At 36.8% G+C, this 22,264-nt stretch overlaps 1 protein-coding gene across 3 annotated transcripts in view; it reads left to right on the top strand.

Annotated features, from left to right (window-relative positions):
* Window positions 1-220: 220 nt before the first annotated feature.
* Window positions 221-22,264, top strand: part of lrrtm4l1 (leucine rich repeat transmembrane neuronal 4 like 1) — a 28,397-nt gene continuing 6,353 nt past the window's right edge. Inside the window, exons 1-2 of one of the 3 annotated variants that reach the window (XR_006251967.1) lie at window positions 221-853; window positions 9,666-11,378. Coding sequence is in view for 2 of the 3 variants with exons in the window: in XM_043251164.1 (XP_043107099.1) it covers window positions 850-853; window positions 9,666-11,311 (1,650 nt within the window). In the remaining variant the exon portion in view is untranslated. The remainder of the gene's footprint in view (window positions 854-9,665; window positions 11,379-22,264) is intronic. The other 2 variants (XM_043251164.1, XM_043251165.1) reach the window with 2 other exon arrangements.

Below are 22,264 nucleotides of genomic sequence, written 5' to 3' on the forward strand. Positions count from 1 at the left end.
TAGCGGGCTGGACCTCCCCAAATCATAAATCTTTCAATGAGACAATGATTCCAGGCATTATGACAAAGTAATTGAACAGCTTGGTAAAAGCTAGTGTCTGGATGTATATTAAAAAGTCTCTTTCTGTTAAGAAAACAGTCAGACCTCGTTGGTGACCAAACCTTTAAAGGCACGCGCTGGACCTCTCTTTCGATTGTATAGTGATTAGCAGGGAGTCGTTTACATTCATCAGCTGTCCCGGTTGGTATGTTCTGGCATTCTGCTAGTGTTTACCGCAGCACGTTTGCCTCCGGGTCACCTTTATTATGACTGTAGAGGACCTGAGGGCGGGAGCGCACAATCATCACGGTCTGTGATATTTCTCAGGGACGGAGCAGCTCCGAGACTCTCTACTGCGGCGGCGAGCACAGCTTTCCTCTCACGCAAAGCCCTCAAGACTCAGTCTTTCTCGGCTTTGCTTACCTCTGGCACCTCCGGTCGATAAGATCCGCACGATTTAAACATTATCGTTCCAGTTATGCGACCCAGAACAACTTTTGCCCTCATCTTCAGTCAGTTGCTTGCTGCGTAGCGAGAATCCGTTCACGTTCCGTTTGAACGACGGATGGCCATCATGTTAATTGCTGTTGGATATACACCGCTTTGTCGCGTTGTTGGATTAAACGGGGGACGCGGCGCGTTTTAAAGTGTTTTGCGATATGGAGTCGGATCGATAATGATTTTAGTTGGGCTTTAATACTGCTCGGACTAAAGGTAAAAGTCTTCGTTGGAGTGGATCCTGAGAGACTGAATATCTGTGCAGTAACCGCAGGGATTAAACGCGAGCGGAATCAAAAGCGCGCGGCTGATATGGGTGAGTACTTGGCATCCTGGGATAAAGTTTATCCATTAGTATTGATGAGGATTCGTTCGTTTTAGATTTCAGATCGATGCTGTATCATTAGCAGATTTAAAACATTAATCGGTCCATTTCTGTAAAATGAAAGAGGGTTATAAAATGCACTCTTAAAATTTTAACGTCCGAAATGAGGAAACTACACGTTTTCTTCTTATGTAGGCTATTTGTTAGACAGGTATTGTTCGTGGAAATATGAAAATCATCTTAGGCACAGGCATGTAGCTTATAGCGTCGCGTTTCAAGGAAACGTTAGCTTGTCCGTCAAAATGACTGGCCCTTGCTGTCATTTCAACGTTCAAATTATGGGAAGTTCGATTTTCTCGAATCGGTTCTTTCGAACAAATGCTTTCAAAGAAGCGGTTCGAAAAACTGCGTTTTACGCAAGCACGTGGTCTCTGACAGTGTGGTATGCAACAAGAAGATAAATCTCTTTTTATGCAAATATTGCTTTTTATTACTGTTATTCTGTTGTGTTTTGGTTAATATGTGTTTCTTTTTTTATTTTGTCCCAATTGAGCTTGCATCAAAAAAGACCCTAAATATAATTGGTATTAAACTATTTTACAAATAATCTCCGATGAAAGCAATAGCATGTTTTGATTAAAAAATATATATTTTTGAGCTAACTTCTAAAACGGATCTTTGGAATCAGTTCACTCGGTTCGTCACTCTGTTCTCTCTCGGTTTATCGGTTTACTTGTTTATATATATATATATATATATATATATATATATATATATATATATATATATATATATATATATATATATATATATATACGTGATATTATTACTATTGCTTATTATTACAATTATTATTATTTACTTGGTGAGCCTTTAACTGGATCACTGGGAGTCGAAAGATCCAAACTATGATCTTACTGATTCAGTTCGTTGTCCAGACCGATTTTGTCAACTGTTTAAACATTTCAATAAAAGATCCGACTACAAAAACGATTCGTTCGTGAGTCTGACATGTAATGTGTTGTTTACAGATGACGAAACTGTAGGTAATAAAAACTAAAAAAAAACACAACTCAGTAGTAAACGCACCACACCGTTCATTTTTAAACAGAATAACAAATGTCATAAATGTGTTTGATAGTTCTGAGGAGATCCAGTCACTGAGGAACATTTTGGTCTGTTATATTAGCTTTCATTTTCTGGACCTTTTTTTGCCTTCAAAACTAAGAAATGAATGTGATATTTTATAGAGATTTTTTCTGTGTGGTCTTAAAAACATTCATATTTCATCGATGTATCTTTTAATGTATATTGAAGTATAGATTACCTGACAAAACACAGTTTTTTTACATTGCAGCATAATATGTAACCTACAGGGGAGACTGGGGCTAGTTGTCACACTTTATACACAAGTGATTATTTCTCAGAGTAATTTTTTTTTTTTTTTTTTTTTTTTTTAAAAATCTAGTTATTTAAAGCCTTAGCTACAAGAAAGCCATTCAATATTTCCACTGTTATTTCAAAAAAAAAAAAAAAAAAAGACACACTGTAAAGATTGACCTTTGCCCAATAGTATACATTTATAACATAAAACACATCTTGCCCTGGCTTGACATTTATGAAAAAAAATAAAATGTCCTGAGTTTCCAGTTCGGCCTTTTATAGTTGAGTCCTTTGTTTACTATAGCTGACCGTTGTCTGAATTTATGGGCTTGGTTTTTATTTACAAGTCATTTGTTTAATTAATGAGATAAAGTCCTTTTGAGAACTTCCTTGTACTCTTTATGCATATTATATTAAATTGTATTATGACTTGTAATGCTTTTACAGTGAGTGTGGTGACTATTACACTAGTACACGGTTCTTCATGTTTTAAACATTCTAATTCAGTATTGGATTCCAGAGTCCCAAGCATACTAACCTCGCTAATATGATTTCACATTTATTCCTGCTGAGTGAAGAGTAGAGATGGGCCATGGCAGGGTCGGGATGATGGATTGCACTTAGAAATTGCCAGTTGTCATGAAAATACACGTCTACATGAATCAGATCCATTCTTGAGGCCATTATGTTGATCACTTGCATACTTCAAAAGCCTACAGGGAAGGCTTATATTAAAACTACAGTGCTTTATCACTTTACCATGCTGAAAACGACTCTTTAATATGTCAGCCCATGCGTTCTGAGAAGATCCAAGGATTTCAATCCAAGTGTGGACTAAAGATCCTTTTTCTAACATAAGAAAAACCTTTAGGGAGGCAAAGTGACTCGCATTCGTACTCTACTTACCTTGTTCCTTTCAAAGCGGGTATTTCTAGCTTGATTTGCTTTTTAAAGAAGGCATTATACTCGCTTACCTTGTTAATGCAACGCCTTAAGTAAATACAACTGAGAAAGGGTGTTAAAATCACTGCAAGCCTTGGAAATCTGTGGTTATTCCACTCCAAATTGAAAATTTTGCCATTAATCACTTACCCCCGTGTCGTTCCAAACCCGTGAAAGTTTTGTTAGTCTTCAGAACACATTTTAGGACTGCCCAAATAATACCGTCAAGGTCCAGAAAAGTATGACGTTATGAAGTGATGAGAAAAATGTTTGTATGAAAAGATAACAAAAACAACGACTTTATTCAACAGTTCAACATTTTACGGTATCAAAATGGAGCTACGGTGGCACATTTTTTATTAAAGACGTTATTTTTGATTTCTTTCCATACAAAAAGTATTCTAATCGCTTCATAATGTTACGGTTGAACCACTGATGGCAGATGGACTGTTCGGATGATCTCTTAAATTGTGTTCCAAAGAAGATTTGGAGAAAGGAGGAGTTTTTTTCAGGAAAAAAAATTCATTTGGGGGTGGACAGTTGATAATAAAACTAATAATGAAACTCTTGCCATTGTTTACTCACCCTCACGAAGCTCCAAATTTGTATGAATTACTTTCTTCAGTGGAACAATACAATCAAATTCACTTGGGTCTTGTTATTTTGATCCCTACTGAATTTCCCTATATTGACAAAAATAGTGAAAACAAGAAGAAAAGAAGGTTTGGAATTATGACAGAATTTTCGCTTTGGTTGAAGCATCCCTCACAGCAGAGTATAAAGCTGCACAGTGAAGTTTCTCTTCTTAATATTGAATGAAGAAACATGACTGGTCTCTGCACGCTTATCTTTACAGTTATGATCTTATTGGAGCATGTTTAATTTATTTGCGAATAATCGCCACCGGGCTTTAAGCATGTTTAATCCTGAGCACCATCGTGAAGCCTGTCTCTTACTGTGTACGATTCAAACGTACAGTATATCTGCCTTACTGCAGCACACTTTATTCATAGCGGTGGATTAAGCTGATTTTACAACCACAATTGTGCCATAAATAGTGCTTTTAGTATAAATCACGCTATTCGGCACTCCACATCCTGACTGAGGCACAGTTACGGCACTCTTCAATCTCGCAATTAATGCGTGTTGAATAATGTGCTTTAAGTATGCGGGAGGTCCATCGTTTCAATATTGCAGCTTTGGTTTGACCGGGTGAATTATGTGCTTGAGCTGTGGTCTCGAAAGCATAGAACACAGCAGCCCAACTCTGGAGTTAGCTCTCTTGATAATTACTGGATGTTTCCCATCCTGCCGAGTGATCTCTTATTTAACCGCCCTAAAATTTCATTATCCTAAAACTTTTTATGATCTTGAAACACTTTAAGCAGGTGCTTAACATTGTTACAGAAGAACCACAGCGTGCTCCGTCCAAATAAAATGGCAATGCCTCTAAAGATGTTGTTTTGGAATCTATTCAGAAATCGCCTACTTTCTGTGCAGAGCACTTTTTATCCTGCTGTACCATTTTATTGGGTTTTCTTTACTACATTGCATTTGACATTATTTGCACTCAACATGTTGGACCGAAAACGAATACCTCGTACAGATTAAACACTGATTAATTTCCGTTTCACAGCCGTGTTTTGTCCTCGTGCTCAAGAATCAGTGAAATGAAAAGGTTTAAGAGTCTCTTTTAAGAGTCTCTTTGACTGTGTATGTTTGTATATGTTCTGTGATTAGAACCAAGTCGTGCTCGAGAGGGGGATACTGTAGAGAGGCAAAAAACTTGAGAAGGGCTTAAACGCATTGTGCAGCGGCTGTGAGGCGTATTTCATCATGCTTGTAATTCGAGGGAAACCTTTGTAATGAAAATTACCGTTATTTTACAACCCAAGTATAGGCATTCGCATTTCCTGTGGCCACTTTGGTCTCAGGTAAGTCATTAATATTGCATTTGCACTCAATTTTCGCCTCAAAGTTTAGCGTCGAGAGATATTCCGTAAGTGCAGTTCTTCCATTAAACATTTACCCAGTCTATCGTACAGCTGACGTGCCATTTAAAATTAGTGTTGATTTGACAGCTGAGTTTTATGCAAGCAGCATGGAGTCGGTTATAGATTTTTTATTTATTTATAAAAAATTTTTTTGAAGTAGTCTGCTGAAACTGATATAAACGGGGAAACGTATCCATCAGAACCATTTGATTCCATTCTGTTACAAAAGTTCACGTTTCATCCAGGTTTTGCCATTATCTTGGCACTTTGGGTAATAGCCTTAGCTTCACCGTAGCATTTATATGAAATATCAGGCTTGTCACAGTGCCAAGGAATACGACAGCTGACTCTGCTGTATGTGCCAGCATCTTCCTAGCCATTTGAATAGGGGCCTGCCACAGTTGTACAATGTTTTAAATGAGTGGCTTTTAAATGAACTAACCTTGGATGAGCTATGGCGCATGGACCTTCAAAGTATTTTAGTTCGCCGAGTAAAAGAGTGGTGTCTGGATCGATTTTTATCTGCAGTATTACTCACAGGTGGCAGACTCGCCACCGAGCTCTGCCGTAGATCTCTGATTCGTTCGACGCCGAATGACATTTGCAGTCAAACGCTGCCGCGCCGCTGCATTTGTAAGTGGCTTGTTCGTCGCTCTCTTCATTCGAGTTGTATCATAGACAGAGTCTGAGGTTTGGTTTATGAGGTGTATTGTAAATATTTAAATTTGAGTGCCATTGATTGGCACTGCCTTGGTAGATAAGCACCCCGCATTAGAGAGTCAGTGCAATCAGCTGACAGCGTGTTGGTTTGAATAGCAAATGTTGCAACTGAATAGCTTCGTACCAAATTGCTGCAAAATGTGAAATGGTGACCAAGGGGATTTTGTAATTGTAACATGCTAATGTAGCTAACGCATGCCTGATGGAAAAAAAAAAATAAAAATCAAGATTAGTAAAAACACGTGATATTGCATGTGTATGTTTAGTGCTTTTGAGTCTCTTATGCTCAACAAGGATGCATTTATTTGATCTATTAATGATAATAATTGTAAGCATTTTATTTTGTGAAATTTTAAAATGTAAAATTTCATTTATTCCTGTTATGCAAAGCTGAATTCTTAGCATCCTTACTCTAATTACCTCCAAAAATAATTCTAATATTCAAGCACCAAATTAGCTTATTGAAATGATTTCTGAAGGCACAATAATAAATGCTAATAACATTTTATATTGTTACATGTTTTATTTTATTTTATAAGTAAATGCATCCTTGATGAGAATAAATGACTTATTTGAATTTGTTTCGCAATGAATTCTTTAGTATTATGTATCTCCTTACCATTTTTTTGCTTGATTAAATCAGTGAGACTCTTTTTATTTTCTTTTTCTTTATTCATAGTTGATCAGTGTCTTCTTAGTTTTTGAAGCCTCTTTAGTTTACCTAGTTTCAGAAAACATTTTTACGAATAAACAATAACTATAAATGCAAAATTATGTTAATTGGGTAACTATTCTCATTGGATCAGACTTCTGGTTGTGCAGGGTTTTTTTTTTTTTTTTGTTTTGTTTGGTTGCTATTATTGTTTAACAGTCATCTGTCATCTGCTTGCAGTGCAATTTCAGTTTTTTTCTTATTTAATTTATTTCAGCCTGGCAACTCACATTCCACAGCTTATGTAGTTTGTGATTTCTTTTGCTATGTGGCACTGGAGAATCAGGAGAAATATGTTCTTTGCGGCCAGATGGTCCAGTTAGGGCATGCACAAGCCGGAGATAACAGGGCCACGCTTTCGAGCCAATCCCTGACCCCTCGGGTTAATAATATCCATTACAGTAGGAAGCGCATAAACAGGTAATTCTTACACATTTTCATTTGTACCTGCAGAGTTTTTGCTGGAATTTGAAGCCGAGTACAAGACCACATTAGTATTTTTCCGGCTGCAGTATGTGGACGGCTCAGTGTGCTTTTAGGGAATCGCTGTAAAGGTTAATCTTGCCTCGCTCGTGGTACATCTGATGTTTCCTGTAGCTCTTACAAGAACACCTATAAGAAAACATGCCAGACATAGTGTCACTTCATAAATGTGTGTCCTTGTGTAATGGACTACCAGCGAAGCATAAGAATTGATAATAGCCGACAAGTCATTTGGAAACACAGAGAAATGTCCCTGGGTCATTTTTTTTCCTCCTCAAAAAGCCTTGGAGAACGGTTAATAGCCGGTGTTCATTGCCATCCATATATTTACAGGTACTTGGAAATCTATACTGAGCCACTGCATGCTAACACAATGATATGCAATTATGAGATTGATTGCTCGGACTCTGAATTGTTTTCGAAGAAAAACTATAAAGAGCCCCTAAAACGACTGTACTGTTTAAAGATATAATGACAGTGATCTCTAGGTTTTTTTTTTTTTTCTCCAGTCTTCCTCTGAAATTTTCTTAACAGCATCAGAGGGATTATAGTTTGGTAAAACTGATGACTCTGTAATTTGCTATGTATGCTTGGATGGCCTCCGTATTCCTTTTTTTTTTTTTAAGTAGACAATGAGTTCATGGTACACGCAGTGCAGATCTTCAAATGCTTATACATTAAAATTTTGATCAATTTTTTTTTCCTTTGTTCCGCATATTGCTGTATTTTTTTTTTTTTCCTGGCAAAGAAAACTGTTGCACTTAAAACGTATGAGATGCAAAAGATTGTAATGAAATTTTCCATTTTGCATCATCTTTTCTGGCATGGATAACACGGTATGAAACACACTTCAGATAGCAGAGGTAAAAGCTTCGGAGTAATTATGTTTGATGTAATGATTCAGCTCTAAATTGACTAATTAATTTCCATAGAACGGTATAAAATATGGTATTAAAGATATTGCCGGACATTAGTCACTTCTTAAAGTTGATTAGAGCATAGGTGATGATTACTTTAAAGAAAGCTTTAAAAATGTTCCTAGTAAATTAATCCAAATGAATCTCTTGAGACTCCTTATGTAAGTCCAGTGTAATTCAAAAGAGAGTGCCAAAGGCTAAACAACAGATTTAGAGTGATATAGAGCTGTGAGCTGTAGAATTTCTAAATCATGGGTGTTATGTTACTGAATAATATATGTGTAGATGTCATGATAGCTGAATGTGTACAACGTCTTCCATTGGTCGTTTTGAAGTCTTCCTAGGATATGAGATCATTATGAGGTCTATATGAACCCATATGCATATATGAGATCTCATTTTCTGAGACAGGTGTCAGATGCAAGCCGTTCAGAGCTGTGTGTGATAATCTTGACGGGGAGAGGGAAGGTTTTATACATGATCATGAATTAATCTATTACCTCTCAGTTTGAAGAGACAGACAAACCACAAATCCCAATTATGTATTCAATCAGCCCTGAAATATATACAGAACAAAAATCTGCATTTCGTAATAAAAAAAGAGAATTATTATAGTGTACAAACAGAATCTGTCACTATATGCAGATAATGCTGAGTAACATTTAACTAAATACGTAATTCAGAAGCACCATGTGGATTTTTTTATGTTTTAATATTATTCTTTCTTTTTTAATTTAAATTAAAATGTTTATTTATTTGGTGAGTATCTATCACATATAATCAGCTTTTCATAAATATAAATACTCCAAAACAGAAAGCAGTCCTCTTAAAGACCATTTTTATTTACCGCTCTTCCCATTAAAGGAAGTTCACCCAAAAATGTGAATTGTGTTATTAATTTCTTACCCTAATAGTGTTTAAAACTCAGTTTAGGACCTCATCAAAAGAGGTCACAAATTAAGATATTGTTGATGAAATTTGAGAGCTTTCCAACCCTCCATAGACAGCAATGCAGCTGACATGTTCAAGTGCCAGAAAGGTACTAGGGCCATTGTTGAAATAGCCCATGTGACATCAGTCAATCAACAACAATGTTATGAAGTTACGAGAATAATTTTTGTAAACAGAGAAAACAGAAATAATGACTTTATTCAACATTTACCATGATGCATGCATATATATTTCACCACAGCATTGCAACACTGTAGTTGCATTGTTGTCTATGGAGAGTCAGAAAGCTCTCAGATTTAATCAAAAATATCTTAATTTCTGACTTAGATGAATTAAGGTCTAATGGGTTTGGAACAACATGAGAGTGATTAATTAATCACATAATTTTCTTTTTTGGATGAACTGTCCCTTTAACATTTCTGTGAATGACAGCATTTCAGTCCTGGGTGAAATTCAACTTGAACTCGTTGTTTCGCTAGAATGCTAATTAAATTTCACCAAGATTGCAGATGAGTCATACAGAAGAGTATCAAAGAGTTATGTCACATTAGATAATGACCCCTTGACCTTAGAAAAATATAATAGGTGTGGATGGTAAGCAGCAATTTAATCATATGAGCCTTGACAGCTGAATATTTTGCAGTAAAATTGGTCTTCTTGTTAAACATGATAAGCTGATGTTGTGCTCTCTCCCTCTGCAGGTTCTGTTATTTGTGACAAGAGATTAGCGGGCCTCCTCCTCCTTCAAGCCTCCTCCCTCCTGCTATTCAGTTCTGGGGAAAGGATGTGCCCCTATAGTTGCCGTTGCGAGGGAAAGATTGTCCATTGTGAGTCGGTTGGCTTTCAAGACGTCCCAGAAAACATTTCAGTTAGTTGTCAAGGTCTATCCCTACGCTACAATGACCTGCACACAATGCTCCCTTACCAGTTTGCCCATCTTAACCAGCTACTGTGGCTGTACCTGGACCACAATCAAATCATGTTTGTGGATAGTCGTGCTTTTCAAGGGGTGCGACGATTGAAGGAGTTGATCTTGAGCTCCAATAGAATTTCACAGCTTCATAATGCCACTTTTCACGGAGTACCTAACCTACGCAGTCTCGACCTCTCCTACAACAAGTTGCAAGAGCTGCAGCCGGGCCAGTTTTTTGGTCTTCGAAAACTGCAGAATCTGCACTTGCGCTCCAATGGGCTGACCACAATCCCTGTCCGGGCATTTCTAGAGTGCAGAAGCTTGGAGTTTCTAGACTTGGGCTATAATCGGCTTCGGGTTCTTACTCGTACCGCATTCCTGGGTTTGTCTCGTCTTATGGAGCTCCACCTGGAGCATAATCAATTTTCACGAATCAACTTCTTTCTTTTTCCTCGCCTTGCTAACCTCCGTTCCCTGTATCTACAATGGAATCGTATTCGAGCTGTTAACCAAGGCCTTCCGTGGAGCTGGTACACCTTGCAAAAGCTTGATATCTCTGGCAATGAGATACAGGTACTAGATTCTGTAGTATTTCAATGCCTTCCCAATCTTCAGGTGCTCAATTTAGAGTCTAACAAACTGGCCAATGTGTCTCAGGATGTTGTGGCTGCCTGGATCTCCCTAACAACCATTAGCCTTGCAGGCAACATGTGGGATTGTGGGCCAGGCATTTGTCCTCTTGTTGTCTGGCTCAAGAATTTCAGAGGCACCAAGGACACTAGTATAATCTGTAGCAGTCCTAAGCACCTTCAAGGGGAGAAGGTCATGGAGGCTTCGAAGAACTACATTGACTGTGATGACTACGAAATTACTGCTCAGTCACCTTTGTATCTGCAGACCTTTGATCCAAATTTTGACCTTACCCTCGAACCAACTGACTCGACAATGGCCCCTACAACACCACCTCCACCCCTGCCTTCACCCGCCTCTGAGGCGCCATTTCCACCTCCCCATCCTCGACCGCCTCAGCGCCCCACCTTCCCCAGCCATGCAAATCCAGATCCCAGAGACTCCCATCAATGGACACCCTCACCATCCGACAGCTTATTGGTCACAGCAGCTCCTGAGCAAGACAACGTGTCATTTCACAAAGTGGTGATGGGTGGGGTGGCACTGTTCCTCTCAGTGTCCCTTGTCTTGTCGGTAATTTATGTCTCCTGGAAACGTTACCCCGGTGCCACCCGGCTGTTGCAGCAGAGTACAGTGGGTCGTAAGCGAAGGAAAAAGAGTCAGGAGCCAGAGCAAAACCTGAGCTCCCAGCTCCAGGAATATTACATGAGCTACAACCCTGCAGCCACGCCAGAAGCCTTGGAGGTGCTGGGCAATGGGACAGGTACCTGCACCTGCACCATATCCGGCTCCCGGGAATGTGAGGTATGACATGTGAAAGCAGCCTAAAATCAAATCAGATCAAAACAAATGAACGACTCAGGAAATAGAGGTAATTCTTCATTGTGCATGCTGCAAATGTTCATCAGAGCAAGGGTAAGCACCCTTGACTCCTTAGGTTCTTGAAATGTCTCATTTAGTCTACTTTTCTTGACTCCCTTTTTTAAATTAATAGACACACTATCTTGGTGTGTACTTATATGAGCATTTCTGTCTGGTTTCAATAATTTTTTCCTGACGCAAAAATGAGAGCCACCATTTGCCAATTTTGTGGGTATATATTTTAACAAACCAGAAGCCTCACCCATAAGCTTATTTCCGCGTTCAGGAAAAAGGTGGATATTTGGAACCGGTTTATAGGCTAATATTAGCTGGCGGTTGACATCTTATTTTAAAGATCAAGATACCTCCATGCTTATACTGATACCAAACGTGTTATGAACTATATCTGCATTTTTATTTATCAGACTGATAAACAGTCACATTTACTTAGTGATACCAGTATGGCCGCAGAAACATTGGGCATCCCCATGAAATGTAAACCCTCAACCAGGAGTCAATGGTTTCTTTACCAAAAAGCACTGCCCTGCCGCACACATCTGCATCTTGGTTTTGGCCTCATTATTTCACTTGTGAAAGGCTTATTCATTTTGTTTGTCCTAATGATTATGATTAGTATGCTTTGTGTTTGAGACACTGATATTCACTTGAGATGTAGGCTAAAAGGGTTTCTGAATTTGATTATTATTATTATTATTTACTTGCAGACAGTCAAAACCCAGCCTATTGCACTGGGAATGGGTTTGCATCATTTAGCCTCTGAGAGTACAACAGAAAGAACTTTAAAAAAAAAAGACATCTGTCGATAATTAAAATTGCAGTGCGGGCTAATGATATATTGATTGTCACAACCCATTAGAGCATGCAAAATGGCCCCTACTTTACTCTCTAATGTCATGTGTTTAAAAGCATCGTTCTCTCTATCTGTCTAAATCCATAATTGGTTTTTATTCAGCTCTTTTGGAAGATTTTAAAGACTGCATTTTAATGTGGGATATTTTTCATGTGCGAAGCAATGGATTTTATCTTTTAATCACACTGGAATGACATAGGTGATGAAAGGCAGGGAAATAGTAAAGTTTGTCACCAGCGTTAATAGTGTGAAGTGAAGATGCTGTTTTTAACAGTCATGCGAAATCCCATGATGCGGATCTGCTTCAGTTCAGCCAGAAATAGTCTGTAAAAAATCTGTAAAATCGTGATTTCCGTCTTCCCCTCTTTGATGCTGTAAAGAATATCTCACCGCAAAGAGATAAATCTTATCAATGGACGTGCACAGGGCATGTTTGAACAAAAAGGTTTATTTGCACTTGAAAGAGAATCTGTATATGGCAAGGAAACCAAAATACTCAACTGGAAGTAATCTACTTATTCAAATTAGATAATGGAAGTAACCAAACATGAGTGAATAAGAAAAGCTATTAAACTCTGTAAATGTTTAGTTTGAGCAATGAAATCACTGAGTAGAATTAATGAGACAATGAACATCCGTAATAGAACAAACAATAAGAAGTGCTAATACAATGCCACTCAGTACAAGTTTCCTTTTAACTGGGGCTTCAGTTTTCAGTGTTATTTTAGAGATTCTGTGTGAAACCACCTCCATAACAAGGTGGGTGGTTACATGGCAGATTCATTTGCACCTTGTCAGTGCACTTGGTGTTACCCCAAGAAGATACGTCTTGTTTTGAATTGTGAGAAAGCAAATGAACACAAGTTCAGGTACTTCAGCAGCTATACATCTTTCTAAACGGATTCTTCTGAGAGAGTCGCGAACCTAAAGGTGCCTCTCGATCCTATAGAAGAACTTGTCTAAATGGTTCCATAAATTACCTTTAACATCTGAAAAACCGTTTTGCACTTGACAAAAAAGGTAAGAAAGAGATGGTTCTATAATTAACCGTTGACTCTGGTTCTTTGTGGAACCAAAAATGGTTCTTCTATGGCATTGCTGTAAAGAACTTTTTGAAGCACCTTTATTTTTAAGAGTGAGGGGATTCAGTGGAGCTCCATGATACTGTATGGATGCTTTTCATCACTGTAAAAAGATGTCCTCCCCAGCTTTTTTCTAGTGACTCTTTACATTTTTTTTTCTGCAAATCGATTATTTTTTTCAATTGTTCTCTATGAGCAATAATACGTTGGGGCAAAAATAAATTTACCAAATAATGTTATTGGCCAAAATTAATTATTTTAAATAGTATTGGCAGTATTGGCATACTTTTTTTGTTTTACCTAATCTAAAAATATACATTGGCAAATTTATATTGCTAAAGCAACCTTACTGAATTGTTTATTCCTTGTTGCCCCAAAAGAAAATATAAAAAATATTAAATGATGATACACATGATACACATGAACACACACATTTGAATTAATTTTTTTTATCAAATCTACAACAATATTGTAAAAATACCTTAATGATAAAGATTCTACACAGTAATGCATTTTAATTCTAAGATACACTAAAAATGATTAAAGGTCTTACGGGTTTGAGTGGGACATGAGGGTAATTAATGACAGTTTTCATTATTTTTGTGTGAACTCTTGGGGCTCTTGGAGTGCAACTGCTGCTGCTTACTCTTCCAATTTTCACTGCAGTTGAAATAGCAATATCGATATAAGTGTACATATAACTTCAGTAACTTGACGTTATTGCACAGCCTGTGTAATGCGCACATTACACAAATTACACATAAGAGGTAATAGTATTTGACACAAATATGGAATAAACAAATTCAATATGAGTTAAATAGTCACTGAAATTCGTAGTGGCTGCTTTTTTCTGACTTGTGACTAAATGGTGCCTCGTAAGCTCAGACCTAGCAATGGTGAGTTACCCTGAGGGGAACAAAACAAAAATTATACCAGAAACATTTTTCTTGTGTCTCATACATTTAATATAATGATCTTAGAGTGAAAGAAATATATTAGTTCAATACGTATTAACTTATTAGAGATATTGCATGTGCAATATAGACAAAAATGATATTTCAGTATTTTATAGGATTTCATCGATAGCAGTAGTTAGACAATATTTTGCTGTGTTGGGCTGACATTTTGACTACCATGGACTCCTACAATTTTGATATTCTGAATATTCTGTGTGGTGGTCACCGGTCAGTTCACAGCTGTCATAGAAACTTTTCCAATACGTTTAAATTGAATTTTACCTTTTATGGGCATTTTTACCTTCATAAAGTCATTTTTGTAAAAGTGTGCATCATCTTTGATGTCAGCTAACCTCTGCTTTTCCGCAAAGCGGTTGTACCTTCACACCGGAGACTTTTGTGGAAAATGAAGGAACAACTTGAAATAAAAAGACATAAGCTCAGATTTAAGACTAATAATGTTAATGTACTTACAGTCAGGTTCTTTTTTGCGAACATTATCCTACATCTTTCCTTTAGATGGTTGGGAGGTTACCCTGCAGCAATGTTACAGATTTGCTTTTATATTTGGATGAAAACGTATAAATTATTTCCATTTATTCCCTGCATAATTTCTTTCGGTTTTTGCTGTTAATATCGTAAGTGAGTACACTGTGTAAATTCTCTGTATATTTACCTGCAAGAATAGTTGTTCTACAATAAAAAAACACAAACTATTTTTTTTACTATGGGAAAAATTACATGCACACAACAAAATTTTTTAATAATAAATATTAATACTAGTTTCGCATCCATAAATGCAAATGATCTAAAAAGAAACCCAGTATTATCTAGTCCAAGAATAAAATTGCTTTATATACGATTTTCGTTAAAAGCTATATGCTTTACTTGTTTTTATCATTAAAATTGTATCACGCTTATCAAAATAAAGTGAAAAACTGTGCTCTGTGGCACCTCCTGCCTAGGTACAGTGGCCCCTTCTAATACAAGGAGGTTGTTTTTGCTACCCACTCTCGTCTATTGACCAGGGGGACTCCATGTAGTCCTATTCCACCCCAGTGTCTTCACTATATATGGTGAAAGTAGTGAATGGAGTTCTTTTCCACCCAAGGTCTCTTTACCATTCCTTAGTCTAAGTCTTAGAAGAAGATTTTGAATAGAGGCAATAGATTCCCCACCGTGCTATTCACACCAAATACAAACTATATCGCCCGCTGAAACTTTTTTTTTTCTTTCTCCCTTTAGTGGTGAGTCCTTTTTATTTCCCGTGTCCAGCATTGAAATGCATCGGTTATTAGGATGTTCAGAATTCACTGTGGGCACACATATCAGGGCATAATTTGTGACCGACGTGTTCTAATAATTGGATAATTGAAGTGAAATGACAGTCAAAGCGTAGGCTATTCTACAGAAAGCCTACCTGCGGAACTACTCTGCAAAAGAGCTCTTTAAAAATAAACATCATTAAACATTGCGTTAAAGCCATTTTCATCTACACAGTGCACAACCTGAGCCACAACATTTGAGCCTTACATTTTTTTTTTCTGTGTTATAAAATCATTTCACCCCTCATAGTCCAGCGCCTCGGTCCACATCACTTTTATATCCATTTATTTTGATCAATTTATAAAGAGTCTTTCTTCAGAATATAATTAAACATTACCCAACCTAAATTTTTGCCAAAACGCATCATGAAAAATAATCTGAGCAGGGTAACCAGTGCATTAAAGCTACTATTAGCATCAAGGCAATTTATAAAATTGATACTGTGCTTTTATTCAAAACTCTTTGAAGAGGTTTAATGAACCATCGAGTGTTTGTAATAGCTCTTGCGGTCGTGGTCCAATGTGCTTTTTTGGTCATATAATGTTGTTGAAATGTTATTTGTGGCCTTTTAATAATCACTATACCTGATTACTATTTTAATACACAAACATCTTAATTGTATGAAAATGCCATGAAATACCCTTCCACGAAAGTCACATACAAATCGTATACTATCATAATCGTGTTTATTAGCTTTATGTTTCAATAACAGTAAGCAAAATATGAGTGACGTAAGCAGCAAATGATCTTCATATGAGTGATGGTGAAATACAAAACACTACACTAAATTCAGCAGATCGCACCATTAAGTGTGAAATGAACAGAAATTATGATTCTGTCAAAAAAAATATTAAGTCAATGTGTAAATTTATTAGTTTTGCTTCAAATGTGCACTTTTTTTTTGGAGCTCTTAATAGGCCTGACTTCAGATGTTTACTTGGTTACTTAATGATTGTATTAAGGCGTTAAAATTCATAAACGTTTAATTTAATTCAATCATGAAGATCATTACCGAGCAAAATGTGTAAGAATCATAAATCATTTTTCACATACCATTATTTTCACAATTATTTCCAAAAGTCGAATCCTGCTGGGTTTTTGTCAAGGGAGTCAGGGTGATGTTAACTCCTGACGTGGTTTACAAAAATATGTTATTCCCTATAATTGTCGATTTTTGTTTACTTATTTATTTATAACTAGAGTTTTCAACTCTGAGAAGTACAATTTTTTTGCTGCTTACTTTCTATTACGTTTAGTTTTTAATTCTTAGCCCAGATATCATTTTAGTCATCTCTTAGAGCTGAATGTCTTCGTTCATACATCTCATTATGACTCAATAATAAACATACTGTAACCTCAACAAGAGAAGTAAAACTTTTAAAGAAGCTTGCTTAGTATGATATCTTTTTATTCTTACGATTAAAGCTCTTTTGACGATTACCAAAAGAAAAACAATGAAAAAGCAAAGTGTGTGTGACAGAAAACATACTTCAGATATAACAGCATCACTTACTAGACCGATCAGGTTCATGGTCTCGGTAGAACCTCTGTTTTTGTTATTGTGCCGGTTCTTCGCGATGTTTAATAATACAAAAGCAGACGTCCGTTCTGCTTATGCGAGCACAGTGCTGCCGCGCCAGGTTCAAAGCTTTTCATTTCAGGCCATGCGCTGTGGAGGCTGTCCCTGTGGATGCCGGTAAGACGCGCTGATCATGAGCGGTACCCATGTATCGCAGTGTGCTGAAGCTTTTGGTCTGTAATAGAATCTGCAGTGGCGAGCAGGAAGGGGAGAAGGAATGAAAGCCCAGGCAGCTCTTTGGACTTGAATGAGCTTATTCATCTCTTTCTTTCCCACCGAATGCATTAGTACGATTCAGATATGTTGGCTCTGAATTTTCAATGTGCGAAAATAAAATCACAACGTGGATGGGGAAACACGCTTCAGATATCTCGGGGATAGAGTCAGCAGCTCTTTAGACCCCTGTATGATTTAATAACATTTCGGTGAAATAGTTAAAGAAATGTTACATTTAGATGCAGGAAGACTGAGATGGACTCACCGGAAATATACGCCTTGAAACTCCATTTTCACCCAATTGCAGGTTCACGATTTACGATTAACGATGAAATTTATGGACAAGCAAAGAAAATGAACACACCAAGATAAAAATAAATAAAACCTTCATTTGTCAGCGGCCGATATTTTGTATATTTAGTGAATATCTCCATGAGATTCAATTGCCTCTATTCAAAATCTTCTTCTAAGATTTATGGTGATGACTTTGGATGATTTTTGAATTACTCCATGGATACATTTGTCTAGTCTATTACATACTTGCTTATAATACTCATGTTATAGGCGGTGTACTGAAGTCACTGTATTTCATATCTGTTGTGTGTTTTAATTCAGTCCTTGGCAGACTGTCAACTCAGTAACATGCAAGAACACTGACATATTTTTCGCAAAATTATGGACTACTGAATACATCCTGCCAGACTTTAACACATGAACAAAAAGATGCAGCTATGTCAGCAATAAGGACAAGTCCGAACAGAAACATTTTTTTGCTAAAAACTAAAGGTTCTGAACATCTTTAATCTTTGAAAACCAACTAGCAAAATCACAGCTCCGGTTTTTAAAATAGTTTAATAGTTAGTACAGTGCATTATAAACTGCATTTCAGGAACAGCTAAAAAAAACACATTAAATATTAAGTTGTATACAAAAAGGTCACATTCTAACACTTCTGCAACAAATTCGGTTGTTTGAACATTCAGTCAGTTGAGCCTGTTTAGAATTTTTTTTTTTTTGGTCATTAAAATTGATTTTTAGCATAGCCTTATGAAGTTTTAAATAAATAAATAATATAAAAAGACTAAGAGGACTTTAAGCAAGAACTCTTTAAGGGAGAGCGACTATGCCACTATTCTTCAAAAAAAAAAAAAAAAAAATAGGCCACATGCTAAGTTTGGTAAAACAAAAATAAAAATTAGGATCAGTTTAAGACAACTAGTTATGTGCTCTAGAGAAACATGTCAAATGTATTTAAATGACGTTTGTTTCATGTATATTACAAGTACATTTCTGCATTTATGTACCTAACAAAAATGCTAGTGTACTGTATGCTTAAACTGCTAAATTGGAACAACTCATTTTGTACTTAATGTACTTTAATTGTGCAGAAGCAGTGCTCAAGTCAAACTAAACATACAAAGAAATATATCTGATTGCGCTGAAGTGATGTATACCTCAGCTACACTTTAAACCATATTTTTCAAAGGTCATTCATTCCTCGACAATGGTGCAATCAAAAGACATTTTAGGATTAATAATAAGAAACAGCAATAATAGGCTCTTATAGTTTGAGATAATAGTGACATGCTGTATAATTCATGTCTCTACTGTAAGCCAGCTTTTCTTTCTTTTCTTTTTTTTGCATATTATGAAGCAGATACAGCACATATGCCGATTGATTTTTATTGCCTCATCAGACTAAAATGTCCATTAAATACTTAATGCCTCTAGATGTCAAAATGAGTCGTCATTATAAATGTTACGAATTTTATGATTTACGTCTGTTATGTTTTTAAAAGCCATTCTTATAACACCCGTTTCCTTTCGCACCTCCTTAAATTCCCCCTTAATGTGTTTAATCAATCATTCGTGGAGATTATTAGTAGACTGGACTTTTAAGAGTAAAAATAGTTTCAAGTTAAAAGGTAACGAGAGAAGTAGAACATGTCTTTCAAACTCGTGTCTCCTTCTACCCTTAAACAGACGTCCCTTCAAAAATAAATACAAAACTAGGCCACGTGGTAAGTCAGGTGTAGGAAATTATTATGTGTAGGATGAATTTAATAAATTAGGCCAGACGTAAATACTTTTCTACTTTCAGTGAACCAAGCGTGAAAGTCTTAAATCATCTTGTTTGTACATTGTAAACGACTCTAGGCTTGCCCCAGATTGACATTTTATTGTACAAAAGGTCTTGCCTTTTATTAAAAGCCCCAGCTGGAACCATCTACAGTCCTCGGGCGAAGACAACCGGGAAGCCTGATTTTCTTCTTCTTGGTAGAGCTTTAAAATGAATGTAGCGATTTGTGAGAAAGAGAGAAAAGAGATACTCTTGATGTACTGCAGTGGCAGAATAAACAACTAAATGAGTAAATTGACAAGCTGCTTTCACTCTGGGCATGTTGAAATATTTAAACTTAAGAACATTTGATGAGCACACAGATGGAAGGATGCACGCTTTAGCCCCAACGTGCCAATCGAACGGGGCATTTCAGCTTTGTTGAGTGGAGCCTCGGTGTTTGGCCAATACAGGAAGCATATTTAATCACTGAATTCTTTATCGTCTTCTGTTATTGCGTTATTTGGACAGGCCAGTGAAATCTGATGGCAACACAGTTGAATTTTTGATGTCTTGGTTTGTGGTTATATAGTTTACGCTTTCCGACCATGAGTTAACGGAATACATCTTTACCAAACAGCTTCAGTGAATGTGCGAGGATGGAATACAGAGAAAAGACAAAAATATGTGTATTCTCTGAGGCCTTGGGTTTACTTTAGTGCAATTGAGATTGTGTGGAGTGGATGCTCTACTGTGTAAAAGTCTCAGCAGGGCTTCAAAGGTCAAAGACTGTTATTCTTCAGCTTTTGTCTTGAGCACAGAGTACAAATCAGCTGATCCGTTCATCATTTTCATGGCAAAGATTCAGTTTTTACAAACAAACACATGCCCCATTGTACGAGACCTCAGCCAAGTACTTTGTACTGAACTGTGGACAACTTTCTTTTTTTTTTTTTTTTTTTTTTTTTTTTAGAAAAATGTGGAATATTATTTAACTAAGTAACCAAAGCAGTTGGGGTTTGGGTTTTTTTTTTTTTTTTACACTGTAGTCACTTTTCTTAGAGGTGCAAGTCTTTTCTTTGTATTTATTTAATTGTAAATTTTATTAAATGCAGTTGAGCCTGGGAAGATAGAGAAAACATTTTATTTAACCTTGTATGATATTACAAATGGCATAAATAATGGTTGCGATATGCGGTATTGACGATAACCGCGATACTCAAATCGTGAAAATATCGACGTCTTGTTCATTTTGGGTGTAATGATATACCGGTTTTGGTGAAAATTCATTCAAAGATTTGACGAGTGTGACATCATTCATTTCTGTGAATAAATACAATTTAAATTCCCGTCTCGCAAGCTTTTCAATGCCCTTTGAATGGAGCGTATACTTCTGCTTTGAACTGGAATTACGGCGTGATAGCCTGATGTCCGCTTCGCAGGCCACTTACGTTCAAATACAACAAACGTTTGAAGCGATAAGAGAAACATATCAAACTGAGAACCTGAGAACCGTCTACATATACGTCTCCCTGCAGATTATGCCTTTTTAAAGAGAGCCAAGTGCGATTATTTTACTAATCATGGAATGGGAAATGTTACATTAACCTGTTAACCTGTTCGCTGCATGGGTTAAAAATCAAAAAACAATTTGACTGCTAAAGTTTTTGTCTCCAAAGGTTTCTATAGATATCGCGATATACCGATATCGTGAATCCTTTTGGCCACAATATCTTGTTTATACTGTGATATATATACCCTGGCATGTATTTATTTATATATAGCTTAATCTTTTAGTTACTAATTTCATAAATTGGCTTTTAGGGTATAGTTTTTTTTTTAGTCGGGGGGAAAAAAAGATCATTAGTCATATTTCATAAAGCTACCTTCTATTAAATTTTTCACAAATCCATGAATTATTGAAGGCTGATGAGCAGCGCAAAGATGGTTGGAGAGGTGCTTTTTTTATTGCCTGTGGGCGCACGAATGCATGTTTCACATATGGAGGCTGCAGTCCGGCGAAATGAAACAATCTCTCTCTCTGCCTCTTTTTCATATCGTGCCACAAGGGACAGAGATACTTTTATGAAATAGGGTTTTTTCCAGCTCTTCTCACACCGAATATGATTCAGTTGAAATGACTAATGGGAAAATAACCCACACTTTTTCCATGACTGTATGACACTGGTCTGTTGGGGGTCATTACTGTACACTATGTACGCGTATTAGCGGGAATTGCTCAACTGTAAAGCACATTAATGTTTATCTGAAGGGTCTACTTCAGAAAATCGAAGCGAATGTTCTCGAAATCTGATTTCATGCCTTTTATTCTTTTTGACACGCGCTACCAATATTGCTTTTGATAAGGCCTTCGATCAGTCTAGACGAGATCGTTTTCTCAGAAAGCATTTTCAGATAAGTTCACAATAAGAGTAGATAAAATAAGAGTTACAAATACCGTCCCCAATACTTTAACAAGCTAAAATAGTTTGCAAAATGCGTAAAAGTGCAAACTGGTCTGTACGTTATCTCGAAAGTAGGGTAATTACGCTTTTGAAAATCCCCTATCACTGTAAAATAAGGTCTTTCTGTAGCATTTGATGGAAACCGTGACACATACCGCAACTTGTTAGCATCGCTATTGTTAGTGGAAGAAAATGCGTCCAGTTCTTATTGTAATAACCCTCTCTACTGAATTTCAATATTGCATTTCTCAAGATTGGGACGGAAAGATTAGCGATATCTGTCTTGTGGTGAATAATGTGTCCGGGTGCTCAGATGTGGCTCAGCAGTAATGAGCTCAATAA

Source organism: Puntigrus tetrazona, chromosome 10, assembly GCF_018831695.1.
Source record: "Puntigrus tetrazona isolate hp1 chromosome 10, ASM1883169v1, whole genome shotgun sequence".
In the NCBI taxonomy this organism is placed as follows: Eukaryota; Metazoa; Chordata; class Actinopteri; order Cypriniformes; family Cyprinidae; genus Puntigrus; species Puntigrus tetrazona.